Genomic DNA, 27,055 nt, shown 5'->3' on the forward strand with positions numbered 1-27,055 from the left:
CTTAAAGCCAGAAGAGATTTTGTCCCACATGTCTGTTTACACCTTGAACTGTCACTTGAAAACATACATATTAAGTGATAGTTACGAAAAGAGATTTTTTTTCTCATTTAGCACATGTGTTAGAAGATCATGACGTGTAAGATGTTATTGTTCTTCTATGTTACAATGAATATTTTTCTTTTCTTTTTTACCACTGTGATGGAAGTTACTCAAAATGTTGATTTCAGCAGCGGACTGTGCACACCGTGCACCACAGCACGGAATTGGGGCCTGCTCTCCTTGTACAAGCCTGCTGACCCATTCACTCAGCAGAAATCTGTAATACGTCAGCCTAGTAATGAACTTGTGATTGTCAGAAGTTCACACAACTGTGTACTCAATCCAGTTTATTTGCTTTGAAGAAAATACCCAAGGGTTTTATTTTCATCCCTCTCTCCTGTTGGGGGTATGGCATGGTTGTATAGCAGAATATTACTCATCATTTGGGACATTTCTCAGCTTTTGAGAAACTCAGATTCTCAGACTCTACCCCCAGATCTGCTGATGCAGAATCTCAGACTGGCAGTGCCCAGGGATGGGCATGTTTGCTACCTCTCATGCTTCCTGAGGTCTGAGCATCATCTACAGAGTTAAATGTAATTAAACCAGAGAATCTAGAAAAAGGCGATAGATATGGTTTCCTTTCCTATTTGGCTAGGTAGAGGAGGGTCCAACATCAAAGCCCCCCTAGGTAATAATGGGGATTGAATAGCATAAGCATTATCATGGAGAAAAGACAGAGATTCTGGGGGAAAAAATACATAATGCAAAAAATCAAAAAGAAGAAAGTTATTCAGTCCTGTAAGCAACATTAAAGATGAAATTCTACCTTGTGGGTGCATTTGAAATGATTGTAACTGTTATAAATGGATTCATGTGATGTGGTAAATCTTAGATCACCCGTGTGCTTATCTGCTACCACAGGCTCTTCAGGATGCCCTGAGCATCGAGTGTTCTTCATCTTCCGGGGATTGTTTGTGGAAGTCTGGAGAGCGCCACCTTCAAGAGCTGAGGACAGAAATGGAAGTTCTCAAGCAGCAGGTGAGAAGCTGGAAGTGGCATGAACACAAGAAGACAGGGGTTTGTCACACTCCTTTGGACACTTGTTTTGCTGCTCAGAATATGTCAAAAGTTTTTTGCATTTATTTTAATTAGAATTATCTAACTTTACAGCTTGATAGGAAGACTATAGATCAGTTAGTTCGTTCCCACACTGTATAAAAGAGGGAATTGAGTGTCTGCTGGATTAAATGGCACGGCCAAGCTCACACAGTCAAAAGAGGGGTATGCTAATTAACCCTTGGGTGAGATTCTGTTAGCACTGGGTCTAGAGAGTTTCATGTAGAGATTATTTTTAAAATGCTGTTTTCTGTTTTTTTTTTTTGAAACAGAGTCTCGCTCTGTTGCCCGAGCTAGAGTGAGTGCTGTGGCGTCAGCCTAGCTCACAGCAACCTCAAATTCCTAGGCTCAAGCAATCCTCCTGCCTCAGCCTCCCAAGTAGCTGAGACTGCAGGCCTGCACCACCATGCCCGGCTAATTTTATCTATATATATTTTTTAGTTGGCTAGATAATTTTCTTTCTATTTTTAGTAGAGATGGGGTCTTGCTCTTGCTCAGGCCGGTCTTGAACTCCTGACCTTGAGCGATCCACCTGCCTCAGCCTAGACAGAGTGTTAGGATTACAGGTGTGAGCCACCACGCCCGGCCTAAAAATGCTATTAATCCAAATTCTGGGCCTTTTCAGAAAATGGTGGCAGCCAGATTGTGATTTCGTAGCTGCTGGCCTCCAGACTTTTGAACAGGAAGGGCAATTTTAAAGGGCATCCTTTGCACTGGGCATAATCACTGAAGAGCCAGGTCTGCTCAGCTGTTCCCATGTGTGGGTAGCACCACCTGGCAACTTACTGATGCCCATCAGCTCCCTCCTCCCCACTCACCCAGCTTCCCTCACTGTTGCCAGGTGGGCAGCAAGAGTAAGGATGCGCTTGCTACAACAGTTCATGCATGTATCTGCCGGCAGCTTAGGGCTGTAGGGATGTAGCTGCCTACACTGTTTGTGTCTAACTGTAGTTCATTCAGCTGGTGTGCGCTTGGCTGAGGGCCCAACCATGCATAGCACACCTCTTTTCCTGTGAAAGGTTAAATAAACTAATGTAGGTAAAAGGCTGGAACAGTTCATGGCAGTGTCGATAAATACAGGACACATACAGGAATCCCAATGCCTGAAGCACATGTTGCCGGTAATGTATTAGCAGTGGGGAAGAGGGCGTCATAGAACAAAGGGATGGAAAGTGTCTTTTTCTGATGTCCCTGGGTTTGATTTGTTGACTGTTTTGCTCTGAGCAAGTGCCAATGACAACGATTTTTGATGCAGTACATGAAAAGATTGAGCACTTGTGTTATTGTTGTTATTTATTGTTATTATTTCATAGGAAGTAGCCTATCTGTAAGTAGATCTAAAAATGTCATAACACTTGATGGTGAAGTTGGGTTTTCTCTTCTACCAAGTTCATTTGAATAATCGTGGTCATATGCATGGCTTAAAAGTAAACCCATGAAGAGAATAGGGTAATATGCAGAGTGTCAAAGCTCTGTCAAATTCTCAATCCCTAAAACACTGTTGGTGCTAGCTAGGATTCCTTTGAAAAACAAAAAGAACGCATTGCTTATGTTCAAAGACTTGAATCCTCTTTGGTGCTGATGTATAATGTACATAATGTGTCACTCTTACACATGGAGTTTACAGTAATGGATTAGCTCATATTTGACAAAGACAGTGACAGGTATGATTTTTTTCATAATCCCCAGTGGGAGATCCATCTTCTTAGTTTTGGGGTGGCTCTGTTGGTAACTTTCTTCATAAGCATTTTAACTGCACATTTCTAACTGGGCACCCACAATCACCACATCACCAAGTGCCACGTGAAACACTAAAGGGCTTAAATACACAAAGAAATTGAATTAGAGTCTTTGCCTCTACCTGGCTGAACTGATGACATTGCCAGGGTGTTCCACTCTAATCAGATGGCCTGGTCCCATGTAAAAGGCTTCTGGTAATTGTTTACAGAGCGTTAAACTGTCTCTGGAATTGCACCTCAGTTCTCAACCAAGAAAATAAAAATAAAAATAAAAATGCCAGCTTGGCTGTATATAGCTTCTTTGCAATGCTTCTGGTAAATAAAGCCTTAAAAATGGAATATGTACATCTGCATCTAGAGCTATCGAAAGTGTTTAATTTTTTGTCTTGCCTATTTTGTTCTATTATTGTTGACTTAAAATTGAAAAACCCTTAGTTAAAATTTATTGCACTGTTGGTGATGAAGGTACAACGTGCATTAGTGTTTATAGACAAAAATCTAGCTACTGTGTTCCAATGTAAGTAATTTAAGTCATGGTCTAAGAGGAATTTTTTTGCCTCATTAGCTGAGTTTCCTTTGTTTTCATAACTTCACATGCTAGTCTACAAGCCACCAGTCAACACTATGCCCATTAAAAGCAACAACAATAATTAAATCTATTTTTCTTTTTAGATTGATCACCTTCTGGAATATTTGAAGTACCTCTCAAGAGGTGTTCCACTAAAATATTACTTATAAAGGGCAAAATTTGTGAACGCCTTACTTTTCCACACACATCAGGCTTTCATTTCTATTTTGCACTCAACCTATACTTTATACTTGGGCGCTTTAGCATGTCAGTATTCTGTGACTTCCCTTCACAGCTCTTGTCAGTAAACTGTCATTTAGAACTTCAAGCAGTGTCATGCATCGGAGCCCTTGTGTTGGTGCCAGATGACTGGTCCAGAGGGTTCATCACCACAGTGGAGAGTGTGCAGCAGAGAGGAATTGTTTCAAAACATACATATTGTTACTTTCCTTCTGAATTCCTGATGCAGGAATTGTTGAGAGTTGCCACTGTAAACAAAGCGAAAGATAAAATTAAATAGTCCTGTGTATTTCTCCATCATACCATGAAGAAATATTCATGAAGAGAGCATAGGAACATCTCAGATTGCAAAGGCCCAGAAAACACCTTTTCTGAAATCTTTTAAATGGCTTAAGAGTAAAGGAAGCTTTTATAACCACAAGTTAATGTTTCTTAGGTGCAAATATATGAAGAAGACTTCAAAAAAGAATGATCGGATCGAGAAAGACTTAATCAAGAGAAAGAGGAGCTACAGCAGATTAATCAGACTTCCCAGTCCCAGCTGAACAGGCTCAATTCTCAGGTACAAATCAAAACAAAATACTCTTTGCCAGAATATGTGTATTTTATTTTATTTTTTTTCTTTAAAAAAAAAAAAGAAGACTTTTTGACTTCTGTTAGTTGACACTGGATTTTCTGGAGAGATGAGCACCTGCAATGAAATCATTCTTAAACAATCTTGTGAGGAGATGAAAATGACTGGAAATTTTTTTTAACTAAAGTATAGTAAAGTATTACCCAAGAAATTGGATTCCAAAGTCTTTTATAAAATACAGTTCTTTTGATCTTTTTCTCATAATATTTATCTTGGTGGAATGGGAGTTGAACGACCTAGTACTCAAATAGAGTGAAGTGGTTTCTAAATTCTTGTCATTTTCTTTGAAGAGCTATGTGAGAGTGCTCCTGTCTGCCAAAAACATACATATTTCTAAAGGCCATTTACATGTGAAACTGAGGATTTTGTTCCGTGGGTTTCCAGATTTAATGTAACTGGAGCACTATCAAGGAAGCCAGATAATGGTTACCAGTTTATTAAAATAGAATATATTAAATGTAAGCACGCTAAAATTAAGTGTAATAGGATATATTAAAGTAGACTCAGGAAGTTGCCATGATGGGTAAATACTGATGTTAATGAAGAAAAATGTAGCTAACACAATTTGGCTTAAAAAAATAAAATGAAACGCAACATTTTTTTTTTTTTTTTTTTTTGAGACTGAGTCTCACTTTGTTGCCTGGGCTAGAGTGAGTGCCGTGGCGTCAGCCTCACTCACAGCAACCTCAAACTCTGGGCTTAAACATCCTCCTGCCTCAGCCTCCAGAGTAGCTGGGACTACAGGCATGCACCACCATGCCTGGATAATTTTTTCTATATAGATTTTTAGTTGTCTAGATAATTTATTTCTATTTTTAGTAGAGACAGGGTCTCGCTCAGGCTGGTCTCAAACTCCTGACTTCGAGTGATCCACCCGCCTCGGCCTCCCAGAGTGCTAGGATTACAGGCGTGAGCCACCGTGCCCGGCCGAAACGCAACATTTTTGATTTGCAAAATCTTGCAATGCTTTTGAATAAATAAGAGATCGTTGTGGTACCTTCTATGGCAGCTCTTAGCTTTAAGATTCTTAGTCTTACAAGACATTTTAAACTCTTAGTCATCCCCTTCCTCCTCCAAATACAAAGTAGATTGTGAATCAAACTTAATTTCTTTTCTGATTTTTATTGAAGGATTAATTTGAAATTTCTAATTCTACATGGAAAAAATTTTCAAGAGAACAATTTTCTCTCTAAGAAATTAGAGGAATAAAATAGTAAAATATAATAAAATAATTTTCTGAAAATAATTTATGCAACCTAATACATAATTTATAAACAGTGGGTAAGAAAATATTCTGGTTACTCTAGGTTAAGAAATCTCTCTTTTAGCTTTATTTCTTACATGCAGAGCTTCCTTAATTTCTTTTGTCACTGTATAAATAGTTTCACTTCCTACTATATTTGAGTTTTATCCATTCTTCTATAAATAAGTTCAGATTGGTGATGAATTGATGTCTAAGACTGGCAATGTCCTTGCCATTACAGAACTTTTATCCAGCCCAGGAACATCTGTTCATCCATGCCATGTTATATGCTATAATCCACAAGTCATTTCCTGTGCCATCTGTAATTTTTGATAGTTATCAACAAAATAAATGTATTGTCTAGACACAGTATGGTATAATTGTGCTTATAAACTAAGGGACAATCTTAATGATATGTAAATGATATCTTAAAACTATTAAAATTTTCCTTTAAAATAATGATAGCCCAATCATTTATTTTTCAAAAGTGTCCTTCACTTTGGAAAAAGGATGTTAGAACTCACAAAGAAATATAGTAGATGGTTTGATGATCTTTGTTAAGTGTATTTACAGCAGGTTAAATGCTATGATATAATAAAAAGGACTGGGGTTACCTTAGTTGAATAACATATTATTTATTGTCCGAGTGGACTTTTAAAGGAATGTTTAGGTCAAATCATTCTGGAACTAGTTGCTGACACACCAGAACCGATTCATTCTGTCACCGGGGATGTTTTTAAGGCAGCAACAATGGTAAGATAGCAACGTGGTGAAGTGAGACCTGCTTAAGTACTCAGGAGTCGGAGAAATTTGGGGGGAAAGACCTGGTGGTCCTGCCACTCTAGTGCTCAGTTGGTGTGACCTTGAGCAGGTTATTCAACCTGCAGTGACTCCCTTTCTTCATCTGTCGGATGACAGAGTTGGACTAGATGAGCTCTAAAATGTTTCTTATAACTCTAAAACCTCTCTCTTTAAAAAATAAGTTACCTAACCTCTCTGAGTATCCTCACCTGTAAAATAGGGATAACGATGCCTGCTTCATGACTTCACAGAGTTGTTCTCAGGGTTAAGTAGGGGGAAAAAGCCTTTATAAAAACACCGAGCTGAAGTCATGACTCAAAGGTATTTCATAAATTATTTTAGTCTGTTAGAAGGGTGCATGTTTAATAGTTTCATTTAGTTATATGAACATGCTACTTTCAGTTCCTTGTATTCTAATTCCTGTGCTTTTTTTCTGCAAGGCATTCTGCTTTGTACTGTAAAGGAATAAAATACCAGTTCTTGTTATTAAAGAACTCACGATATAATTAGAGAGACATACACAGTCTGTTCTGAGCATCGCAGATTCCGTATATGTGAATTTGCCTGCGCACTGACGTGTGTTCCCCCAGATCGGCCCCTGCAGTGCTCTCCTGGCACATTCGCACACCTGAGCAACCAGATTCCGTATATGTGAATTTGCCTGTGCACTGACGTGTGTGTGTTCCCCAGATCAGCCCCTGCAGTGCTCTCCTGGCACATTCGCACACCTGAGCAACCAGATTCCGTATATGTGAATTTGCCTGTGCACTGACGTGTGTGTGTTCCCCAGATCAGCCCCTGCAGTGCTCTCCTGGTGCATTCGCATGCCTGAGCAGGCAGTGGCAGAGTCACCTGACATGCACATTCCTGGCTGAGGTTGAACACGGTGCTGCTGCCTTCCTGTTTCAGTTCTCACACTGTAGAAAGTTTCTTTCTTGTGATCCATTTAGTGCCATGTGTTTCACAGCTTTGTGCTTTTTGTTGGTAATTTCATTGTTTACAATGGCCACGAAGCGTAGTGCCGAAGTACTGTCAGTGTTCCTAAGCGCATGAAGGCTGTGACATGCCTTTACCGAGAACACGTATGTTAGGTAAACTTCATGCAGGCGTAAGTTGTAGTGCAATTGACCATGAGTTCTGTGTTAATGAATCAGCAATATATAAAACATAAACACATAAAACAGCAACACATAAAACAAAGTTATGTATCAATTAGTTGACAAAAATACTGTGACCAGAGGCCTGCAGGAACTGAAGCCTGCATTTCTTCTAGGAACAATGGTTCAGAATTCACTAACCCGGTATTTGTTATGACTTTATGGAACATAACTACTGCCAGGAGCAAGAATTGACTATACATAGCACATATTGGACAAAGCCTCATAGTAAACACACGACTCCACGTGGGAAGACCAAGGGAGGAGGGAATAATTCTGAAGAGCACAACTTGGAAAGATATCGCCCAGGAGGAGACATTTGGCCATGCCTTTTAGGGATGCGGAAAATGGGGTATAGGGATAAGGGTGGAATTAATAAACACTCAGAGAAAAAGGGGCTTCCTCTAGGTGTGTCAGATGTGGAGGGACCCCAGGGCAGGTGACTGTGCTAGATGTGGCTGGGAGAAGTCGGTGTGACTTTGAATAAGTTACTCAACATCTCATGTGTGGATGTCCTCATCTCCAAAATGGAGATAATATTAAGTATCACCTGGGGGCATTAAGAGGATTCAATAAGTTATTGTACGTGAAGGATTTAGATCAGTGTCTGGCCTGTGTTAAGTGCATGTACAGCATCTAACATTTATTGTGGGGGCTTTTGAATGTCAGAATGACCAATTCCAGCTTCATTCAGTCAGCAGTGGAAGCCGTTTCTGTATCTATATCTAAATAGATCAGCTTAAAACTCAGAATTACAATAGCCTCAAAAAGTTGGAATAGGATTTAAAGCTATCCAGCTTTCCACACTTCATTTGGGAATTTCAAGATAGGATCAGTGTGTGATTGGAAAAACCAGAATGTGACTGTTTTTGTTGGCGTTCCTGCTGCCAGCGCCTCAGCGCTCAGGTCTCTGAGTCTGTCGCTGACAGCTGGGTCAGGAGTGCGTTTGGAACCAATGACTTGAACTCTTCTTGATAAGCAAATGCCTTTGTTTTGTCCATAGACAAAAGCTTGTCAGATGGAGAAAGAAAAACTGGAAAAGCAATTAAAACAGGTATGTTGGTCCTTACCTAAGCCCTCTTGTCACAGTTGAGGTGGCAACTGCAAGTCACTCACACGTTTATTCCCATGTACAGCGTTTCTCGTGGTCCCGGTTAAAGGCGTGCGCTGCTGCAGGTGGCCCAGAGCAGCCTGTGCCTTTCATTACCGACTGAACCGTCAGTGGGTGGACCACGCTTGGGAACTACCAAAGACTTTCAGCCGTCACACTCGGGCAGAACACGCGCTTTCTGGAGCATGTTTCCAGCGGCACAAGCCTTAGTGTGTGTTCACTCAGATGGAGATTCTTTGTACACCCACAAACATCTGGGAAATATATTTCCTTGGTATTTCTTGCAGTTGCTCACACAATTTACAGTGGAAAACCATAGCAAAGATTTTGCCTCTTTCAAGAAAATGTCTTGATCACTGAAGCATTCTATCCTGTGGGTTCTCTAGTGGCCTTAAAGAATGAATATTGTTTCTCTTAATTCCTAATTTCCTTTCTGGACTTGAGTTGTCTCTGACTGCAATCTAAGAAAACTTACTTTATGCCTCAGTGGATGGTTTTTCTTCAGTGAGGACCCTCTATGACGATAACTCAGAAACAAAAAAGTTAACTCTGTATACTTTTCAAGTGTTTCTAATTTCTTCAAAATGAAGAAGTGACTATAGTTTCACCTTAGATAAAATTTGGCCTTGGAGTCTCGTCTGTATTGGTCCTGAATCTATACTGACATATTTACTATTTTGAGTTAGAATTATTCCAGATTGGGCACCTCAAGATTGAAACCCAAGCTTGTTGTGTAGAGCACGTGTCAGTGTAACTCCCCAGTTTCACCCACTGCCCATGAACCGACAGCCTTGTTCTCCCCAGATGTGTTTGCCAACCTGTCACTGCGGCTTGGTTTTCCACCTGCGGGATCCCTGGGGACCAGCAGGCCCTGCGGCTGTGCAGAATCCACAGGAGCACCCAGTAAGTAAGAGCTTTCATTGTGGCAAATAAATGCTTAGTGTTCTCTTTAGGTAAAAATTATGTGCATCTCTGGAGTTTTGGCATGTAATACTACTATCTGTAGAAAGAGCTTCTATTTTCTCTCATCCCCTAATTTGTACTGTTCCGGTGGTCGGTGTACAATATAATTATCTTTGAGACACTGAATCCACAGGACACATAGATATGAATAAATTAACTGAAAGGTCTCAAACTGAGGTATGATTTCCTGAACAAACATGTAACATTTCATATGGGTCATTTTCAATTGGCATGCCCGACTCTACTCAAAGGATGTTTTTATGTGTAAAGAAAAGCAAAGTAAATATGGGCAAACAAAAAATGAGATGCTTCTTTTAGTTATAAACGTAAATTGAACAACTATGGATATGGCTGCCTGTGTGCAAAATAGCTTTTGACATTTTTCAATTGAAAGGATTTTCTTAAAGGATCCAAAAAAAAGTGACCCACTTAAACTGTTCTCCACGGCTGTGTCTGCCCAGGCAGAATGAAGCGAACAGTTGAGCAATTATTTGTGAGTGGAATTGATTTGGACAGTCAACCTGAATAAGTCAAACCCGAAGTGCCCTTCCTTTCCTTCTCAGTGGCAGTATCCGCCCCCTCCTCTCCCCACAGTCTGAATTCTGCGTCTGCTCTCCATTTTGCCTATGTAGACAGAAACTTTATCCAGGAAAAGAGTTACACATTTTTCTAGATTTTGGATTTGCTCGGACAGTTCACCCCACATTCCTTAGTTTTTATTAATGGTGTTTCCAATGATGCAAAAAATTTGAGATTTTAACTGGAATTTTCCTGGCAAGGCACATACAGACCGCCTGATTCTCTTGGTTGCCTGAAACCTCCCATACTTTGGTACTTGAGTGTGACTCAAAGCCCGTGTCTCAAGGGAGGATATGACGACTCTCTGGGTGGCATGAGCATGTCAGGATTTAATGAGCATCTCTGATTTGGCCCTGGTGTGACACAGCACACTGCTGAGAATTGGGTTTTCATGTTACCCGTTGCTAGTGCTGTTCCCTCTTCCTTTCTCATTTCCTCTTTTCTTTACCTGTTTCTTTACCTCTTCCTTTCTCATTTCCTCTTTTCAGTCTTTACTAGAAACATTTCTGGGAATCTTCAAACACAGCTATTATTCCTTAAAATTTTTTTTTTCCAAGAATGTAGGAGTAGACTAAGATTGTGGGAAACATAAAGAGAAATCTATTTAGGAGTTAGCTTCTACAGGTTGGGGAATTGGAGAGAGATTTTTATAAAAGATTAACAATAAAACCAGTAAGTCATTCAAGTTTAGGAGTAGAAATGGCATTTTTGTCAACTCTTCATTTACAGAAGGAAGAAAGGACTTCACCTTCTCATTAGACTTTCCTGTCACCTGGAAGGGGCGAGGCCATCAAGACCACACAAACTTAGCACCAACACAGATCCACGTTTGAAAACAGGACTCCAGGCCATGCGTAATGGCCTACAGTTTCAAGCTGTATTCAGTTTTTTAAAAAATCTTACATAATGGCAGAATTTACAGCAAAATCCTCAGAGTTAATTTCAAAAGAATATTCCATGTTTCTTGCTAATAGCTAAGCCTGAATTCAGTCACAGGCAACGATGCTGGTGACATGATGGCATATTCACCTTTTGGTGACTCTTCTGAGCTATAAAACTGAGGCTCACATCACTTACCCTGTGTGTTACTGGAGACGTCTAAAAATAGATGAGAAGATAAAAAGCAGAGGTGATCTCATTTCCCCTTTTAGCTTTTTCATGAGCCAAAGGAGCCAGGAGCCCAGGTGCCTGAGTGGGGCAGGGTGAGGTCACACTGTCCCGGCTCTGAGACAGGCGGCGTTCCCAGTGTTGTGTCAGGTCATCGAACTTTGTAGGCTACTGTTAGTGGCCGGGCAGCCCTATCAGTGCTCTCTAGTGGCTCACGTTAGAGAAATTTTCCTCAAGTTATTTTTAGGAGATAATTGAATAATGGCACAAAAGATGTATATTGTCTGTGTCTTGTGCGGAAGTAGGAGGCTGGGGTGGGCATTCGGAGCAGAAGGCAGGCCTACTTTGTGGCCAGGTAAAGCTGAGCTTGCTCCGTTCCAAGGAGTTAAATACAAAGATGCTGGCCTTGGAGCTATCTTAATAGTTCAGGTCTATAGCTTATTGTTTATTCAATGCAATTTGTTTGACATGCTCCCTGACATTCAATATCTAGCTGTTCTTAACTAGTATAAACCTAAGAGAAAATCCCACGAGAAAAATCTGGTCTTTCTAGACTAGCCTGGTGCAGCAATTTGGAGAGTAGGTTCTGCTGGAGAACCGTGCAGAGGGAAGGGTGAGCCCTGCGTCGCCATCCTGAACCTCTGCGTGCCCCGTCCCCGTCTAACAGCTTAGGTTTCTTCCTTGAAGAAAATAGAAAACATATATTAAACTTGCATTTTTTTTCCTGGCCTCCTCATTGCCTCCAGTGTGAGGGTTTTTAAAAAAGTATGTGTCGATGGTAAGTTGCTTTGTTTTATGTATGGGCTAAGGTCAGTTTTACACAAGTGTTTATACTTCTGCAGATATCCAAAACACATCTGTTTCAAAAAAAGAAAGAAAGAAAGAAAACGTATCACAGCCGCAGAGTAGGAGAAATTCTGGCCAGAGTGGATTTCAGAGGGGTGGGGAGAGATGGTGGCAGTGATGAGGGAGGTGAGCAGGATGAAGGAGCTTGGCGACAGATTTGGGAAGAAATTACTTCTGTGTTGTCTGCTTAATAAAAGCCACATAACATAATGACGCTTTGTGACTTGCCGCTGCACTTTGTTTGAAGTCCATATTGCTATAATAATGTTTTATTGTTCCACGCAGCCAGACTGCCCGTGGTATGCTCCGGACCGGCTTCCGCCAGACGCACAGCACAAGGCCAACGGTGAGAGCACAGCTGCACTGCTCAGTCTTTCATGTTGACTTTCTGGTGGGATGTTGACTCAACATGTATTCATTTGTGCTCGGGCAAGACTTACTATAAAGTCGTGTTGCCCACACAACTTTAATTTGATGTACCTGGGGTTAAATTAAACTCCTAAAAACAAAGAAAATGTGCAGCTGCAGAAATGCATGAATCTCCATTCTGGCTTCTGGTCCTGTTCCAGTCTCAGAGCCAGAATTCCATCTGGGGCTAGAAATGAAAACTTTCCGCATATCTGTATGTAACAGCAGCAAAGCTCTGCGATTGTACTACAAAGGACAAGTGCTCATCTATTCCAGGTTTAAATGTCACTGGCAGACAGACAGAGGCAGCCGAAGGCTCAGAACTGTGTTCCTTTCTGGCTAAATGTCAGACTCCATGGCAGAGCTGCTCATGTAGGCCGGGGTTGCCCACAACAGCCACCTCGTAGTGTGCTGGGAAAAACCACAAGTCGCCTGTCAAGTACTCATATCTAAGAGTACTTTGTAATCTTACTTTTCTTTAGTTTACCATTCTCCTTCTTTTTTATAGAATCTGCTATACTTTCTACCACTATGCTTTCTATGGTCTCACATGGCCCCCTAGAAGGAAGCTGTATAAACTGAGATATAATCATAATCCCACTTTTATTCTCATCGCATATAATCCAAAGTCCTTAATGTCTGCCACATGTTTGAAGTCTCATGACACACAACTGTGACTCTGACTTGTTAATTTCCAAAAATTTCAATCTATCTAAAGAAGCTGAAGATCTATTCTAATTTCAGGCCATTTAGTTCAGAGCTGAGATCATAGAATTCTAGTTTTTAATACAGGGAGTCCATTGTGGAGTGAAAGTAGGGAACCAGGGATACCACAGTTCGAGTTGTGAACTTCAGAGAGCTGCTGGGTTTGTCATGGTAGTCTATGTGAATGGACGCTCTCAGAGTTGTGCAGTATACAACCTGGACAGCTGTACACAGCACTGGGAGTGTTAAAGGCCATAGCTTATGGTAACATCACAGAGAAGAAATATAAAATGTGAGAACTCTATAATAAAATGTCCAGGTAGGTATTTATCAGAAAACTATAGGACTTACTGTTTTTCTTTGCTTTCTACTACAGATATAACTAGTGGTTTTAATGAAGTTCTTGGGCTCCAGCTGTAATGGAGAGCTTTCGTTAGAAAGGTGTATTTTCCAGAATGGTTGTTGCATAACATCTGTGCTTTTGAAATCCATTGCTGTATAATAGCTGAGTTGCTACCCAATTATAATTTTCATTTTATATTGGTCTGGAATGAATATTAAAGATATTTTCTCCTTGAGTTGGAGTTTAATCACTAGAAAATACTCAATAGAGAATTACTCAGAAATTACTCAGTAGAGAATTCAGTAATATCATAAGTCCATTTATATATCACTATGCTAATAATTATGTAAAATAGAGATGAATTGTGGTGACATTCAGAAACTAAATAGAACATGCAAAAATGAAATTTCGTAGTCAGTGTATGAGACCTGCTGATTTTGTCTACTTAGGAAAAATATAATTCGTTTTGTGACGTATACATATACAGTGTGTCTACAGATGTAAAACTACAGTAAAGAATAAACCTCGGTGCGTACCCACCTAAGTATTTTTAAAAATATTACTATTTTAATCTTCACAAGGATGCTATAAAATAGGTTTTATTTTAAACTGTTTTACACATGAGGAAACTGAGGCTTGGAGAGTTTAAGTAATATATCTAAATCCCATGGTAAACGGTAGCACTGGGATTAGAATCTCTGATATGCAGGATTCTAAGACCTAAGCTTTGAAGCAAACCCTGTAGTGCCTTTGAAAAGCTGCCCCTCCACTATGTTGAAATTTTCTAACATTACAAAGATGAGAATGGGGCTCCAATTTGGATAATAATATGACTAGTGTTTAACCCTCAATAATTTCACCTTGCTGTGAACCACAGCATATATTACCTGTGCTGCTCATCTGACACGTAGAATCTCACAGGTAAAGGACGCAGTCCTGTGTGACAGTAAGAGTGCAGTTAGTATGTTGTGAACTAATGTGTGCATGGGCAGGCCTGGTGGGACCTGACAGGGGCGTGTTGCCGTTGGAAACCTGTCCTTCTTCACTCCAGCACAGCTCGGCAGCTCGCAGAGGCTTGTCTGCACCAGGGAGAGGGCTGACCATGGCTGGGGGGCCACGAAAGGAATTCTTGGCTCAGAAATCTGCCTGTGTGGGTTTGCCATGGCTCCTTCTGGCTCCACAGCCAGTGGTGTATGTCACAGCTGAAGCCAGGTCACCTGACTCGGCAAGAGCTCTGAAATCACCCTTGTCACAAATGATTCACGTGCCAGCATATAATGTCAGTAGTGATTCTTGTTTTTTGGTTCATTTAATTGGAAAGCTCTTTTTGGTTGTCAGTAGAAAAAAAGCCAAACTCTGTAAAATAATTTTAAAGAGATTTATTCTGAGCCAAATTTGAGGCTCAAAGCCAAGAAGCCTTGAGCAAGTGGACTCGCTGTAGCTGGGTTACAGTTTGGTTTTACACATTTCAGGGAGACAGGGGTTACAGGTAAAGTTATAAATCAATACGTGGGAGGCTACATTGGAAGGGGTGGGGCTTACAGGTGGGTTTAAAAATTCTTTGACTTGTAATTGGCTAAAGACATGAAGCTTTGTCTAAAGGCTTGGAGTGTTTTAAGATAAGGAGGTGTTAATCAGAGAGAAGCCACAGGACTTACATTTGTTGTGTAAACTGAGGACCTGCAGGTCTGTCTTGCATCCCCTTAGGCCTGTTAGTGGGTTACAAAGATGTCCCCAAGAAGGAAGGGGGCGTGATAAGGCCTGTCTGACCCCCCTCCTCCTGGCAGACAGTTTAGTTTTAGGATATTCCCTTGGCCAAGAGGGGGTCCATTCAGTCAGCCCATGGGGGGTGAGCCTTAAGATTTTATTTTAGTTCACAGGTCTGTAGGTTTAACTAAATTGCTCAGAATTATACAATAATTTTGTGGTCTTGATCATTAGGGAATTATAGGTTTAAAAATCTTTTGATTGTACAGACATTTTTGTTATGATGGAAGACATTGTTTTACTATATGACTGATATATTCAGGAATATACTAGTCAATATGCCATATTTTGGGCTGAAAATATGAAAGTTCAAGCGATGGAAAGAAAAATGAGTAGAAAAATAAAACTATATCTCTGATAATCTATAAGCAAAAATTATTTCTTAAAATTCCTATTTTATTCCTTTAGTAAATGCTTATATTTTACTCATATTTATAAGAAATGAACCTTTTAGAAATGAGGATATTTAATATTGACCAGTATATTGTGCGTTATAGATCATCCAGTTCTGTTTTGACTAATTTCCTGCAACTCCTGAAAAATTACTTTTCTGACCCACAATAAATGTATCACATTATATTTTGATCCTAGTATCTTCATCTTACGACAGCTCAACCTGAAGTAGTAGCTCTATTAAATGTTTACAGAGAAGTAGCTTCATTCGATTAATAAAAGGCATGGCAGGTGATTACATTTCAATAATACCACTGGATTCTCCTCTGACATTTCTGAGGCCTCGCACAAGAATAAATGGGGAACTGTGTGTTATGTAGTATTTTTATATATATGGAGTTACGCAAATTAATGAATCAATCTCAGAAACTCACATAGTCTATCTTCCTCCTACCCGAGTACAACTTAGAAAGCTCAGATTCAAAACCACCCAGGGCCGGCACATGGTGGCACAGGGAGCCCTGAGTGTTGGCCGCCTGGGACCCACCACTTTCCGACTGTGAGGACCCTTGAGCGTGGACATGGGGACAGCCCAGCTGGCACATCCCAACTCTGTCCACTTGCCCCCCACTACCCTACACATAGCACCCCTTAGTCAGCCTTCAGGCCTGCGAAGAGGACAGCCTGCATCCTGGGAGTGGGCCCAAGGTCACTTGGGCAGTGACTTTGGGGGTCTGCGTTTGGGTGCCAGGAGCTTGTTCTGGAGGGATGGATAGTCTCGCTGTGAGGGGGGATGTGGCTGGGGGGGCCAGAGCGGATCCCCTAAAGCATGGGGACCAGTGAAGGCCCCCCGGCCAGGGGCTGTAGGTGCTGAGTGCCACCCCAGTCTTCCCGTCAGCGGATTTTCACCTTGCTCCATTACTGTCGGAGGCTATTGTACAATGCTCTGGAGACACATTGAAAATCAACTTTTCTTTCAAAAACTGAAGATTTTAAGTGAAGGTTTTCAAGTCATTTGAGACTTGGCTTTCTATCTTCATGGCATTAAATAATGATGTTTTTCATACATGGAAGTCCACAGATGTTAATGAGTTACAGTTTCTGTTTAGAAGCATTTACAAAAGAACATTTTGATCTTGTCTCATCTGTTATCAGAATAAGATGCAAAATGATTTCTATGCCTCCAGAACAATGATGGCATAGTAGAGTTAGTATAACCTTGAAAACATGTTGTTTGTTTCCTCCTTTCTGAAATGTCCGCAGGCTAAGTTTTCTGATTGCATTGCATGCCAGCCACTTCTGTCCATTCCAAATTTTTCATGTGGTGCAGAGTTGAACTTGGTCTAATGAGCTCGAGCTCGATTCTTGCATGGTTGGAAAGGCATGAAATGTAGGCTTGTGAGATTGTGCTGTGAGCAAACATAGTTCTTTCTTTACAATATAGAAGATCAAAGCCTAAATATTATAGCTGGCCTATACTAATGTCTAATAATCACTAATTAACTGAATCCTGACTGAATTCATTTCCTAGGACTGCCGTAGCAAAGTACCACAAACCGGGTGGCTTAAAACAGCAGAAACTTTTTCTTCACAGCTTTGGAGGCCAGAAGTCCGAAGTCAAGGCGTGGGCTGGGTCGGCCTCCCTCTGGACCCCCAAGGGAGGGTCTTTCCTGGCCTCTCACAGCTTCAGGCAGCCCCTCCGAGCTGCGCCTCCTTCCTCCCAGGCCAGCTTCCCTCTGTGTCTGTGTCCCCATTTCCTCTTCCAGTTAGTGTCGTACAACAGTCCACCCTAATCCAACGTGACCACTTTTTAACCCAATTACAGGATCACGTTGCAGTCATATTTCAAAGAAAGGTCATATTCACAAGTTCCAGGGTTGAGGACATAAATATATCTTTTTTTTTTTTTTTTTTTTTTAGAGACAGAGTCTCACTCTGTTGCCCAGGCTAGAGTGAGTGCCGTGGCATCAGCCTAGCTCACAGCAACCTCAAACTCCTGGGCTCAAGCGATCCTCCTGCCTCAGCCTCCCAAATAGCTGGGACTACAGGCATGCGCCACCATGCCCGGCTAATTTTTTCTATATATATTTTTAGTTGGCCAGATAATTTGTTTCTATTTTTAGTAGAGATGGGGTCTCGCTCTTGCTCAGGCTGGTCTCGAACTCCTGAGCTCAAACGATCCACCCACCTCAGCCTCCCAGAGTGCTAGGATTACAGGTGTGAGCTACCTCACCCAGCCCATAAATATGTCTTCTGAGGAGACAGAATTCAAGTCATGACACTAACTATATGCTAAGCCGCCTTTGCTGTGGGTGATCTGGAGTCAGAAAGGAAACTTCCAGATCCAGAAGGGAGAGACAGAAGCATCCTCCCTCCCGATGCTCTTCCTTCCTTCATCCCCTGCCAGGTGTCCCTCTTTCATCCATTCTATTTTAGCAGGTAGCTTCCATGCTAAAATTTCCTTCATTGGTCTTTGGGGATATTAATTTCTGTTGTTTGGTGCAGCACTGTGTAGCAGACACTTGGTTTTCTTCCTGAGAGCCCCTTTCCTCACTCTAGAACCTGTATTTGGTGTAGGTCTCAGGGAAGATGAGTCTTGTCCCAGTGGCTACCCCCAGCCGATCACAAGGCAGCGCAGCTGTTCCTTCCCAGTGTGGGATTGGGCTGGGAAGAAGCACCTGACCCGATTGATTCTAAGTTACAAGACGTGCGTGGACATCAATGCGGATGAGGTGTCCTTGAGGGAAAGATTCTAAGCTCTTAAAAAGAGGCATGAGAGAGAAAGCCCTTTTGCTTATTTATTTTGTCTCTGGACATCCGTGTGTGAGGCTGTGTAAGGTCTGGAGATAGAGTCATTTTGCAAACATGACAGGGCCTCACCAAGGCAAGGCAGGCAGGACACAAGGATGACGCCGGATACTTAATAGCGTCCTTGATGTGCTCAATTGACGAACCCTGCAGCCTCCCTACGTCTGTGTGGTAGTGAAGTTTCCATGTTGACCCAGCTGCTGAGAGGAAAAGTCGGAAGCCTGTCTCTCCAGCAGTCTGGGAGCAGCTAATCCGCCCATTTTCATCAGCTTGGGTTGTTCGCCATAGTAATACACATGTATTCCATGCTTATTCTTGTCAGCCTCAGTCTGTGATTTCATTTTGAGCAATCATTTGGCATTTTTGAAATGGTTTGCCTATTGCTAGGCTGCATCTTAGTCCCTGTGCTTTCTGAAAAGACAAAGTGGAACACAAGAGGCATGTATGAGAAAAAAGTCATGAGATCTACAGCTCAAATAATAAATAGCCTCGTGTAAGGTCTTATTTCAAACTTGAAACTTTGGCCTAAATTTTAGTGTCCTTTATACGGAATGGATGTATTTCAGAGTGTTGGCTGTGTTACAAAGCTAACATCGTACATTTACCTGTTGTAATACATAATGAAATTAAAGGCATATTCCCCATCAAAAACACCGCCAAGTAGAATTGAATTTTAAAACTTCCAGCAAAAGACATGATCAGGTTTGCAAGTTGCTTGCCGTTGTACTACTTGATGTCATTCACAGTTGTTTGAGAATTTGCAAAGATTTCTCAGATGGGAGGTTTTTATTCTAGCATTGCCGTCAATTTTCAGGGTCATGGAACTTCTCACATTCCCAAAATTCTTTTGATCACATGTTTGTGGTTCCCTAAATTTAACATTTTCTTCTTTTTTTTTTACTGGTACATGATAGCTGTACGCATTTTGGGGGTCCATGTGGTATTATGATGCCTGTATACAATGTGTAATTATCAAATCACGGTGATGGGAATATCCATCACCTCCAACACTTGTCTTTCTCTCTGTGTTGGGAAACCTAAAATTCTCCCCTTCTAGCTATTTTGAAATATACTATACAAATGACAATCCAAAAGTTTGAAATTCTAGCTTCCCCACACCTGTCTCTGTGCCCAGACCCACAGCTCAAACATCATTTCCTCATCTCACACAAGGTGGTGAGCTGGACCCAGCATTTCTAAAAGTTGCACACTGGGAACCCTAAATGGCAAGACAATAATAAATGTGCTTGGAACGTAGACTCTCTTGGAAGGTCTCCATCAGAGATGAAAAACTGAGGGCCAATTTTGCAGTCTAAGTCATGACCTATATTTGTTTTCGTATCTGAATATTGAATAAATTGAGACAGCAAAAAATGTGCCATGCAAACTCCAAACACACTGTATTCCTTCAGTAATACACATTCAGTAGTTTTAAAACTTGACAGAACACTCTCTTCCTTTTCTAAATGTCAGGAATGTGTTTCTAATGATGTTAGACCACAATATCATACGTTGCAATAGGTGCCACCACTTAAAATCCTTTGCCAGGATGTGAAAATTCCTTAGTCCAACATTCATAAACTAATTAGTGTGTTTTAGTGTAAAACTAGCTTCATAAATGTAGACAGTGCATAAAGTGATTTTATTTAAAATAGGAATACTTCCACGAGGAATCTAGAAAAAGTTAAGTTCTGTGGCTGAATGCTGTGAAGAGAGGCTATGTGAGATGTAGTGAAATCAGTGGGGAATGGACGCATCTCATGGACAGGCATCGTTATTTTACTGGAGTTTGGAAAACCAAACTTGCTATTATGATAGATCATGCACCTATTTGACCCTTTAAAATAAAAAGCTTATTCACAACTATATTCTATGTTAAAACAATTCTCTCTTCTTAAAGAAAAAGAAATACTGTGAAGAGTTGTAGAAAACACGTGGGAATTGGAATTGAACAGACTCCAGTTTGATTTCAGTTCTTCCTCTTAATATTCGGACAATCTTAAGCAATTTTACTTCACCTTTTCTTTCCTTTTTTTCACAGAGTTTTCATAAGATTAATAATGTATGTAAATCATTGGGCACATAGTAAAGGCATGCAAAAAACAGCAGCTGCAGGTAATAGCCGTGTTTCGGCACAGTGTGGCATCGGCCCAGGTGACGCAGGGCCAGGCATCAGTGGCTGCACTGGTTTCCCAGGGTGGCTGTAACGCTCCTTCCAGAACTCTTTAAGGGTGTCTTCAGAAATGCTTTAAAAATGAATAGTTAAGGCCTAGCGCGGTGGCTCACGCCTGTAATCCTGGCACTCTGGGAGGCCGAGGCAGGAGGATCGCTCGAGGTCAGGAGTTCGAGACCGGCCTGAGCAAGAGCGAGACCCCGTCTCTACTAAAAATAGAAAGAAATCATCTGGCCAACTAAAATATATATAGAAAAAATTAGCCGGGCATGGTGGCACATGCCTGTAGTCCCAGCTACTCGGGAGGCTGAGGCAGGAGGATCGCTTGAGCCCAGGAGTTTGAGGTTGCTGTGAGCGAGGCTCATGCCATGGCACTCTAGCCCGGGTGACAGAGTGAGACTCTGTCTCAAATAAAAAAAAAAATGAATAGTTAAGATCTCCATGCTTTAAGTGAGATTTTGAAGTATGAAAACAGAAGCCATATATGTCCCACTACAGGAATTTCGCTTGCAATAGGTTTTGTAAAGACTTGGTTTTGGGGGTTTTTGTTTTTTAATTATTTGTTTTCATTCTTTCCGAATCTTCTCATTGGAAGACCTTCTTTATTTTTAGTTTGGTACCCGGAAACCTCTCCATTCCCCAGCAGTGTTCTGGTGGTCCTGGCAGTGACGGCGGTGGTCTTCCCTTTCCAGGTGCTTGGGCCTGTCTAGAGCGTTATGAGCAATGACAGCTGAGTCCTTAGAAGCCGTCCACCCGGGCAGTGAATGACGTCATGACGGCTACAACTCCGTTTATTTCTTTCACAAAATAGAATCATGCATAAAATTCCTAAGATTGACCAAGAAAAGGTTGAAGGCTGTTTAACAATTTACATAAGTAATCTTGACAATAAGTTTTTTGTTGAAACACAGTTCAAATGAAAGCAGAGGGGAAACCCTTTGGGTGGTTGGACACAATCCAGCAAGACCAAGACCAAACCACTAGGGCCTCGTAAATGACCTGGCTTCAGATCACTGACGTGCTGGCACCAATGGAGGGTAAGAAGAAAAACTACTTTACAAACGACAAACACACGGCAAGAATTCTTGTTTGGAGAGTCAGAAAGCCAGTGTTAGTGTTGATGATAGAGATTTTTAAAAGTCAGCTGTCTTGCTTTGATGCAGTGAATAAGTCTGTCTGGAAACCTCTTCAGAGCAACAACATCATGACGTGACAACGGTCGGCTTTGCAAATCCTACCACCGCTTGTGTCCCTTCTGCCCGAAGGACCCTTGTCCTGCAGCTTCCTCTCCAGGTCCTGTCCCATTGGTTCCACAGCACTTTCAAGATGTCATTGGTTCTAGAAGGGAGAGTCACATCTATGTGTGATTTTCTTAAGCTTTCCTCATGAGAACAGCCCTGCAATAATGACTGTATGTTCTGAACATGCTGTTTGCCTTGGGCTCGTGTGCGATGAGCACACTTCCCGAAGGCCAACCAGTAGGGGACAAATACAGGGACCAGGTGACCCTCCATGTTTGGAAAGCCCCACGTACAAGCAGCAAGGACAAAAAGGTGCTGAGCTCAAAGTGGGTGCTGACGCGACGTGACCAAAGTGGACAAGAGCGAGTCTCTCCTGATGGGTCCGTCTGGGGTCTGTGCTTACCTGGTTCCACCCATGGGCAGGGTGCAGAATGGCACCACTGGCAGCTGGCAGCCTGGGGAGAGGGCTCACGGCGGTTCCTCTGTGTACACGGCTAATGCTCTGCATTAGTCTCAGCCTTTCGCACTTACATGGGCACAGTCAAGATAATAACAATGCCACAAAAGCACAGCATATGACTAGAAGGGGACAGATGGCTTTCCCTGGCATGACAGAGCCATAACTGAAGGGCGAGGCTACATGACGCTGATGTCAGCTCGTCTTTATTTTACCATCTGGCTCCTTGTCTAGGGCTCCCTCAAAAGGGATGTCCCCGCTACCCTGCGCCGGGGCCTCCTCTCCCACACGGCAGTCCGTGCGGAAACACAAAGGAGGTGGATGGTGCTGGTGTTCTGCGTAAGCCCCATGCCAGGCTTGTTAGCAGAAGCCTCTTCCTTCACCCCAGCTGGCTTCCCCTTCGCAGCCAGGAGTCTCCACTTAAGTCCTTTTTAATGAGAGGAGCTCAGTGCTCACTCAATGGTCCCCACCTTCCTCGTAAAGGAACTGAGCTCCACCCCCCCCAGCAGCCACTTCCGACAGCATCCCTAATAGGAGCCTGACGCCTTCCTGTGACGCCTATTCAGCGCCTGCACTTCTCGTCTTCAGAACCAACAGTGCTGTTTTTCAGAACAACAGCGTGGTGTTAAACTCACCCCATTGGAAATCCGACCCCACCACCCCCTGCTCTCCCGAGTCAGCTTGCAGACTGAGGGTTACGTGTTCACATACCGGCCCATACGGATAATCCAGACTAATGACAGGCCTGGTCGCTCACGGATGAATATCGAAAACTTCACCAGTTTGAGCTTATTCCACTGGAGCTCTGCCTCGACGATCATGTCGTTGGGTGAAGACTATCCACGGAAGAGAGGTGTTCAGTGCTCAGAGAAGAAAGGGCAGAGTACAAGAGCTGCTTCTGTTTCCAGTTACTTGAGTGATTTTTCAGGGGCTAAATAAGCCACTTTATCTAGAAGTGCTTAAACAATTGCTTAAATAATGCATGGGTGAGGGGAGGCTTTCTGAATCCCAGTGGTGCCTTTGATTTGAGAAAGATTCATTACAGGTTCCCAGACCTGCTTGTGGACATCACCAGGACATCCGTTCTACTATTCTCTTTGTCCTTGTTTCCAACTGGTGGCATTCTTCAAATACAGAGCGGCATGGTAAAAAATATTTGCAGCACAAATTTCATTCTGATTCATGATTGGAGCAAATATCTGCCCTGAAATTTACCTTTAGAGAATTTTTTAAATCATTTAATAGAAAATTTAAAACAAACATTCTATTTTTTTTTCCACATCCTTCATTTATTTGGCATGACCCAAACAGCCTTGCCTCACATTGCGATCAACTCTCTCCACAGAGGTAGAATTTCTGAAACGCTGCTGTATTTCACCTGTCATTTGTGTGTGGAATCTTTGGCAAGTGGTCTGGGCAGAGCTGGTGACATCTCTCAGAGCAGAGTGAGACGTGCACACAGCCGCTCAAGTGTTGCTCGTACCTCGGCAGCCTTGGCACAGCGCTCGGTGAACTGTCCAAAATCTGTGACTTTTTCCATTTAGACACTGATTTCCTCATTCTAAGAAAGGACATTATTCATCTTTAGAAACAGTGGTTCTCAAATTGCAGTACCCAGGCCAGGAACATCAACATCAGCCAGGAACTTGCTAGAAATGCACACTCTCAGGCCACACTACGAGATTTGAACCAGAAACTGGAGGAGTGGGGGCCACCAGCCCAGTTTAACGATCCCTCCTGGGGCTTTATTGTGCCCCGAGAGTCACTTAGCAGAAGAGCAGACTTTACCTGCTGTGAATTGGGTGACACAGAGTGGCAGTTCTCTTGTGCTGCTGAAAGTCTGACAGAGCAGGTAGCACTCACTGAACCATCTGCCCCTTGCTGTGCGATGTTGTAATCACAACTTAAAAATCTGATCAATAAGATACAGAAGACCTTAAATAACCTTTTAAGCCCCTGGCCTTTATGACAGACATGCTGAAATTTCAATATTTCCTTGTTCTCACCCAAATCCATTTTAACACATTAATCATAGTCTTTTAAACAGGAAGCCAGTTGGAAAGGGGTGGGGGAGCAGTCACAGGGCAGGACGGCAGCAGAAACACCGCAGATGTGTGCAGAAAGTATCGTGCCCAGGAAATAACCCTCAGGCTATGCCTGTTCTAAAAATTTTCAAAATAAGTCTCTTCATCTGTAGGATCTTCCCTTTCTTCATTAGTGAAGCTAAATCTCGGGTTCAGAACGTTGTCATCTTGCCTGAAAACTCTGTGACCTTCTCCTAATCAGCTTTCTTCTTGAGCAAATTTCTTTTTTGTCTTCTCAGATCAGCTCTAAATACAGTCACGCAAATACTGTTTTCTGTTGCTGCGTATTGACTTGGCACACTGGTAATTTCCTTTAGTCTTTTTCCATGACTCTCCCAGCGCGCATCTCGAGCACGCATGGCTTTTGTCATCTTCACCAGGCTTCTTGTCCCTGTGTGGTCTTCTCTGTGTATTTACTCATGAACTTCTACCCATACCGTTATTTCCTTTAACCTGGACTTTGAGTCTTTTATCTTTGCCTTTTTCCACTGTCTACTTAGTATGGGACAGCATCCCCTGGCTTATGAACAGGTGAGCTGAGGAGCTGGCCATGGTGGCAGGGTGAGCTAAGGACAGTCCCCTCCCTTGTGAGTGAAATAGCTTAACACACAATCTCTCTGCAGAGAAGAATGAAGGTTCCTGAGAGCAAGAGACGACAGACAGTCATCCCGGTTGGCCACGCGGAGTCCTCGTGTCTTTACCATCACCTGCTCATTCTGGACATCTTGCGCCATCTCCGATTCCATGGCAACCCTGTTTCCATGTCTCTTGCAGCCTCCAGCATACCCCATGCCTTTGTGCAGATTACAAAACAGTGGTCTCTCTAGGCACATCAATGATAAAAAGACACACCCAGAGGCAGACAATTTTACAGGACCCCTTGGTTGGACAAAACACAGACAGGTGGCCCTTCCGTTAGGTGGGTGTTGCCCTCAGGGCTTGGCAGGTCCAGCCTGGGCTGGATTCCATTCCCACCCCACTGCCTGTCCCGGTGCCTTTGCTTTGTGCAGAACTGCACAGTCTGATCTGCGGTGCTGCTGTCTCTGCCCCCTTTCCCACTGCTGTGTCTAGAGCAGCCGTTCTCCAAGCACAATTCTTGGACCGGTGGCACCGTCACCTAGAGACATGCTGGAAACACAAGCTCTCAGTCCCCACTGCAGAGTTCCTGGCTCAGCAAGCAGCAATCTGTGTTTAATCAAACCCTCCAGATGATTCTGATGTACACCAGAAAAGCACCTGGCACACAGTAGGTCTGCAGTAAATGCTTGTTTGTTGAATGACTAAATGAATTTCTCCTTCACAATGAAGCTCAAGCACCCTCTCCTTGAGACAGCCCCTTCCCCAGCCTCCCGCTTGCTCGGCTCTGTCCTCTCCGTGCTTGCACGGTGCTCCCTGCCGCCGTGCGCTGGGCCGCGGTGCTCTGTGAGAAGCTCTCTCCGTGCCCTGCCCTGGCTCTCCACGAGCACAGAGATGGTGGTGCCCAAGCTGCACCCCTGTCATCCCCAGCACAATGCTTGGGCCATGCTGGAGACCCAGTTCACGTGGGCAGAAGACACAGCAAACAGCAAACGATAAAGTCATCACTGGGCCTGGCGTCTGTACCTGCCCAAAGACCATGGGATTCCAATCAATTCAAGAACCCATGCTAAGAAGAAACTATTTTGTCATTATGTCTCAAATGTGCCATTTCCTCTTGTTTAGTTGTTGTGCATACTCACAGTTTAGTAATAAAATTTGTTTATTAAAATATTTAAGCCACTTGTGATTTGTCCAGGGCAGTGTTTGTGTCCGTTTCTAGGCCTACGTGTAAATGAGGTCGGGGGCTGGACCTAACCGGACCCTCGAGATGCTGATCCAGTCACCGGCAGGAGGACAGGAGGCTGAGAAGGTGACTTCTGTGGGTGAAGCTCCTGGAAAGGGAATTTATCGTGATGGGAAATGTTGGTCCACGTCTTCCTTTCTAGGCACCTGCTGCTCACGTTACCTCAAAGGACATTTTTATCAGGGTTTTCCCCTTCCACTTCCCCACTGGTGTCCTCCTTCAGCACAGCATATGAAGGGTTAGATGTTAAATCTATAAAACTGCTTTACCGTAGAACAGGAGTATCTGAAGAAACTAGTTTCACATGGCGTTTCAGTGTTCTAAGACGGCCGTAACAGAATAACCTGAGACTGAGTGGCTTAGAGAACAGAAATCAGTTTTCTCACAGTTCTGGGCACCACAAGTCTGGTATTAAGGTATCAACAGATTTGGTTTCTTCTAGCAACTTTCTCCTGGACTTGCTGGTGGCTGCATTCTCACTGTGTCTCCACCTGGTCTCTCCTCTGTGCTCATCCCTGGTATCTGTCCGAATTTCCTCCTCTCACCGGTCAGCTGGACAAGGCCACCCTGACAGTCTCATTTAGTCACCTCCTGAAAGGCCTTCTCACCAAATGCAGTCACATTCTGAGGTGCTGGGGGTTAGGGCCTCCACATCTGACTTGGAGGTACTGGAAACTCAGTTCAACCCTTACATACGGGGAAGCAAAG

At 42.7% G+C, this 27,055-nt stretch overlaps 1 protein-coding gene across 1 annotated transcript in view; it reads left to right on the forward strand.

The window, feature by feature from the left end:
* Positions 1–13,837, forward strand: part of LOC123629804 (TNFAIP3-interacting protein 3-like) — a 23,642-nt gene extending 9,805 nt beyond the window's left edge. The window contains 5 exon segments of the mRNA XM_045539185.1: positions 964–1,080; positions 4,142–4,267; positions 8,544–8,594; positions 9,456–9,554; positions 12,432–13,837. Of these exon segments, the coding sequence (XP_045395141.1) occupies positions 964–1,080; positions 4,142–4,267; positions 8,544–8,594; positions 9,456–9,554; positions 12,432–12,530 (492 nt within the window). The 3' untranslated portion in view covers positions 12,531–13,837.
* Positions 13,838–27,055: the final 13,218 nt, after the last annotated feature.

Source organism: Lemur catta, unplaced genomic scaffold (assembly GCF_020740605.2).
Source record: "Lemur catta isolate mLemCat1 unplaced genomic scaffold, mLemCat1.pri scaffold_43_ctg1, whole genome shotgun sequence".
Taxonomy (NCBI): Eukaryota; Metazoa; Chordata; class Mammalia; order Primates; family Lemuridae; genus Lemur; species Lemur catta.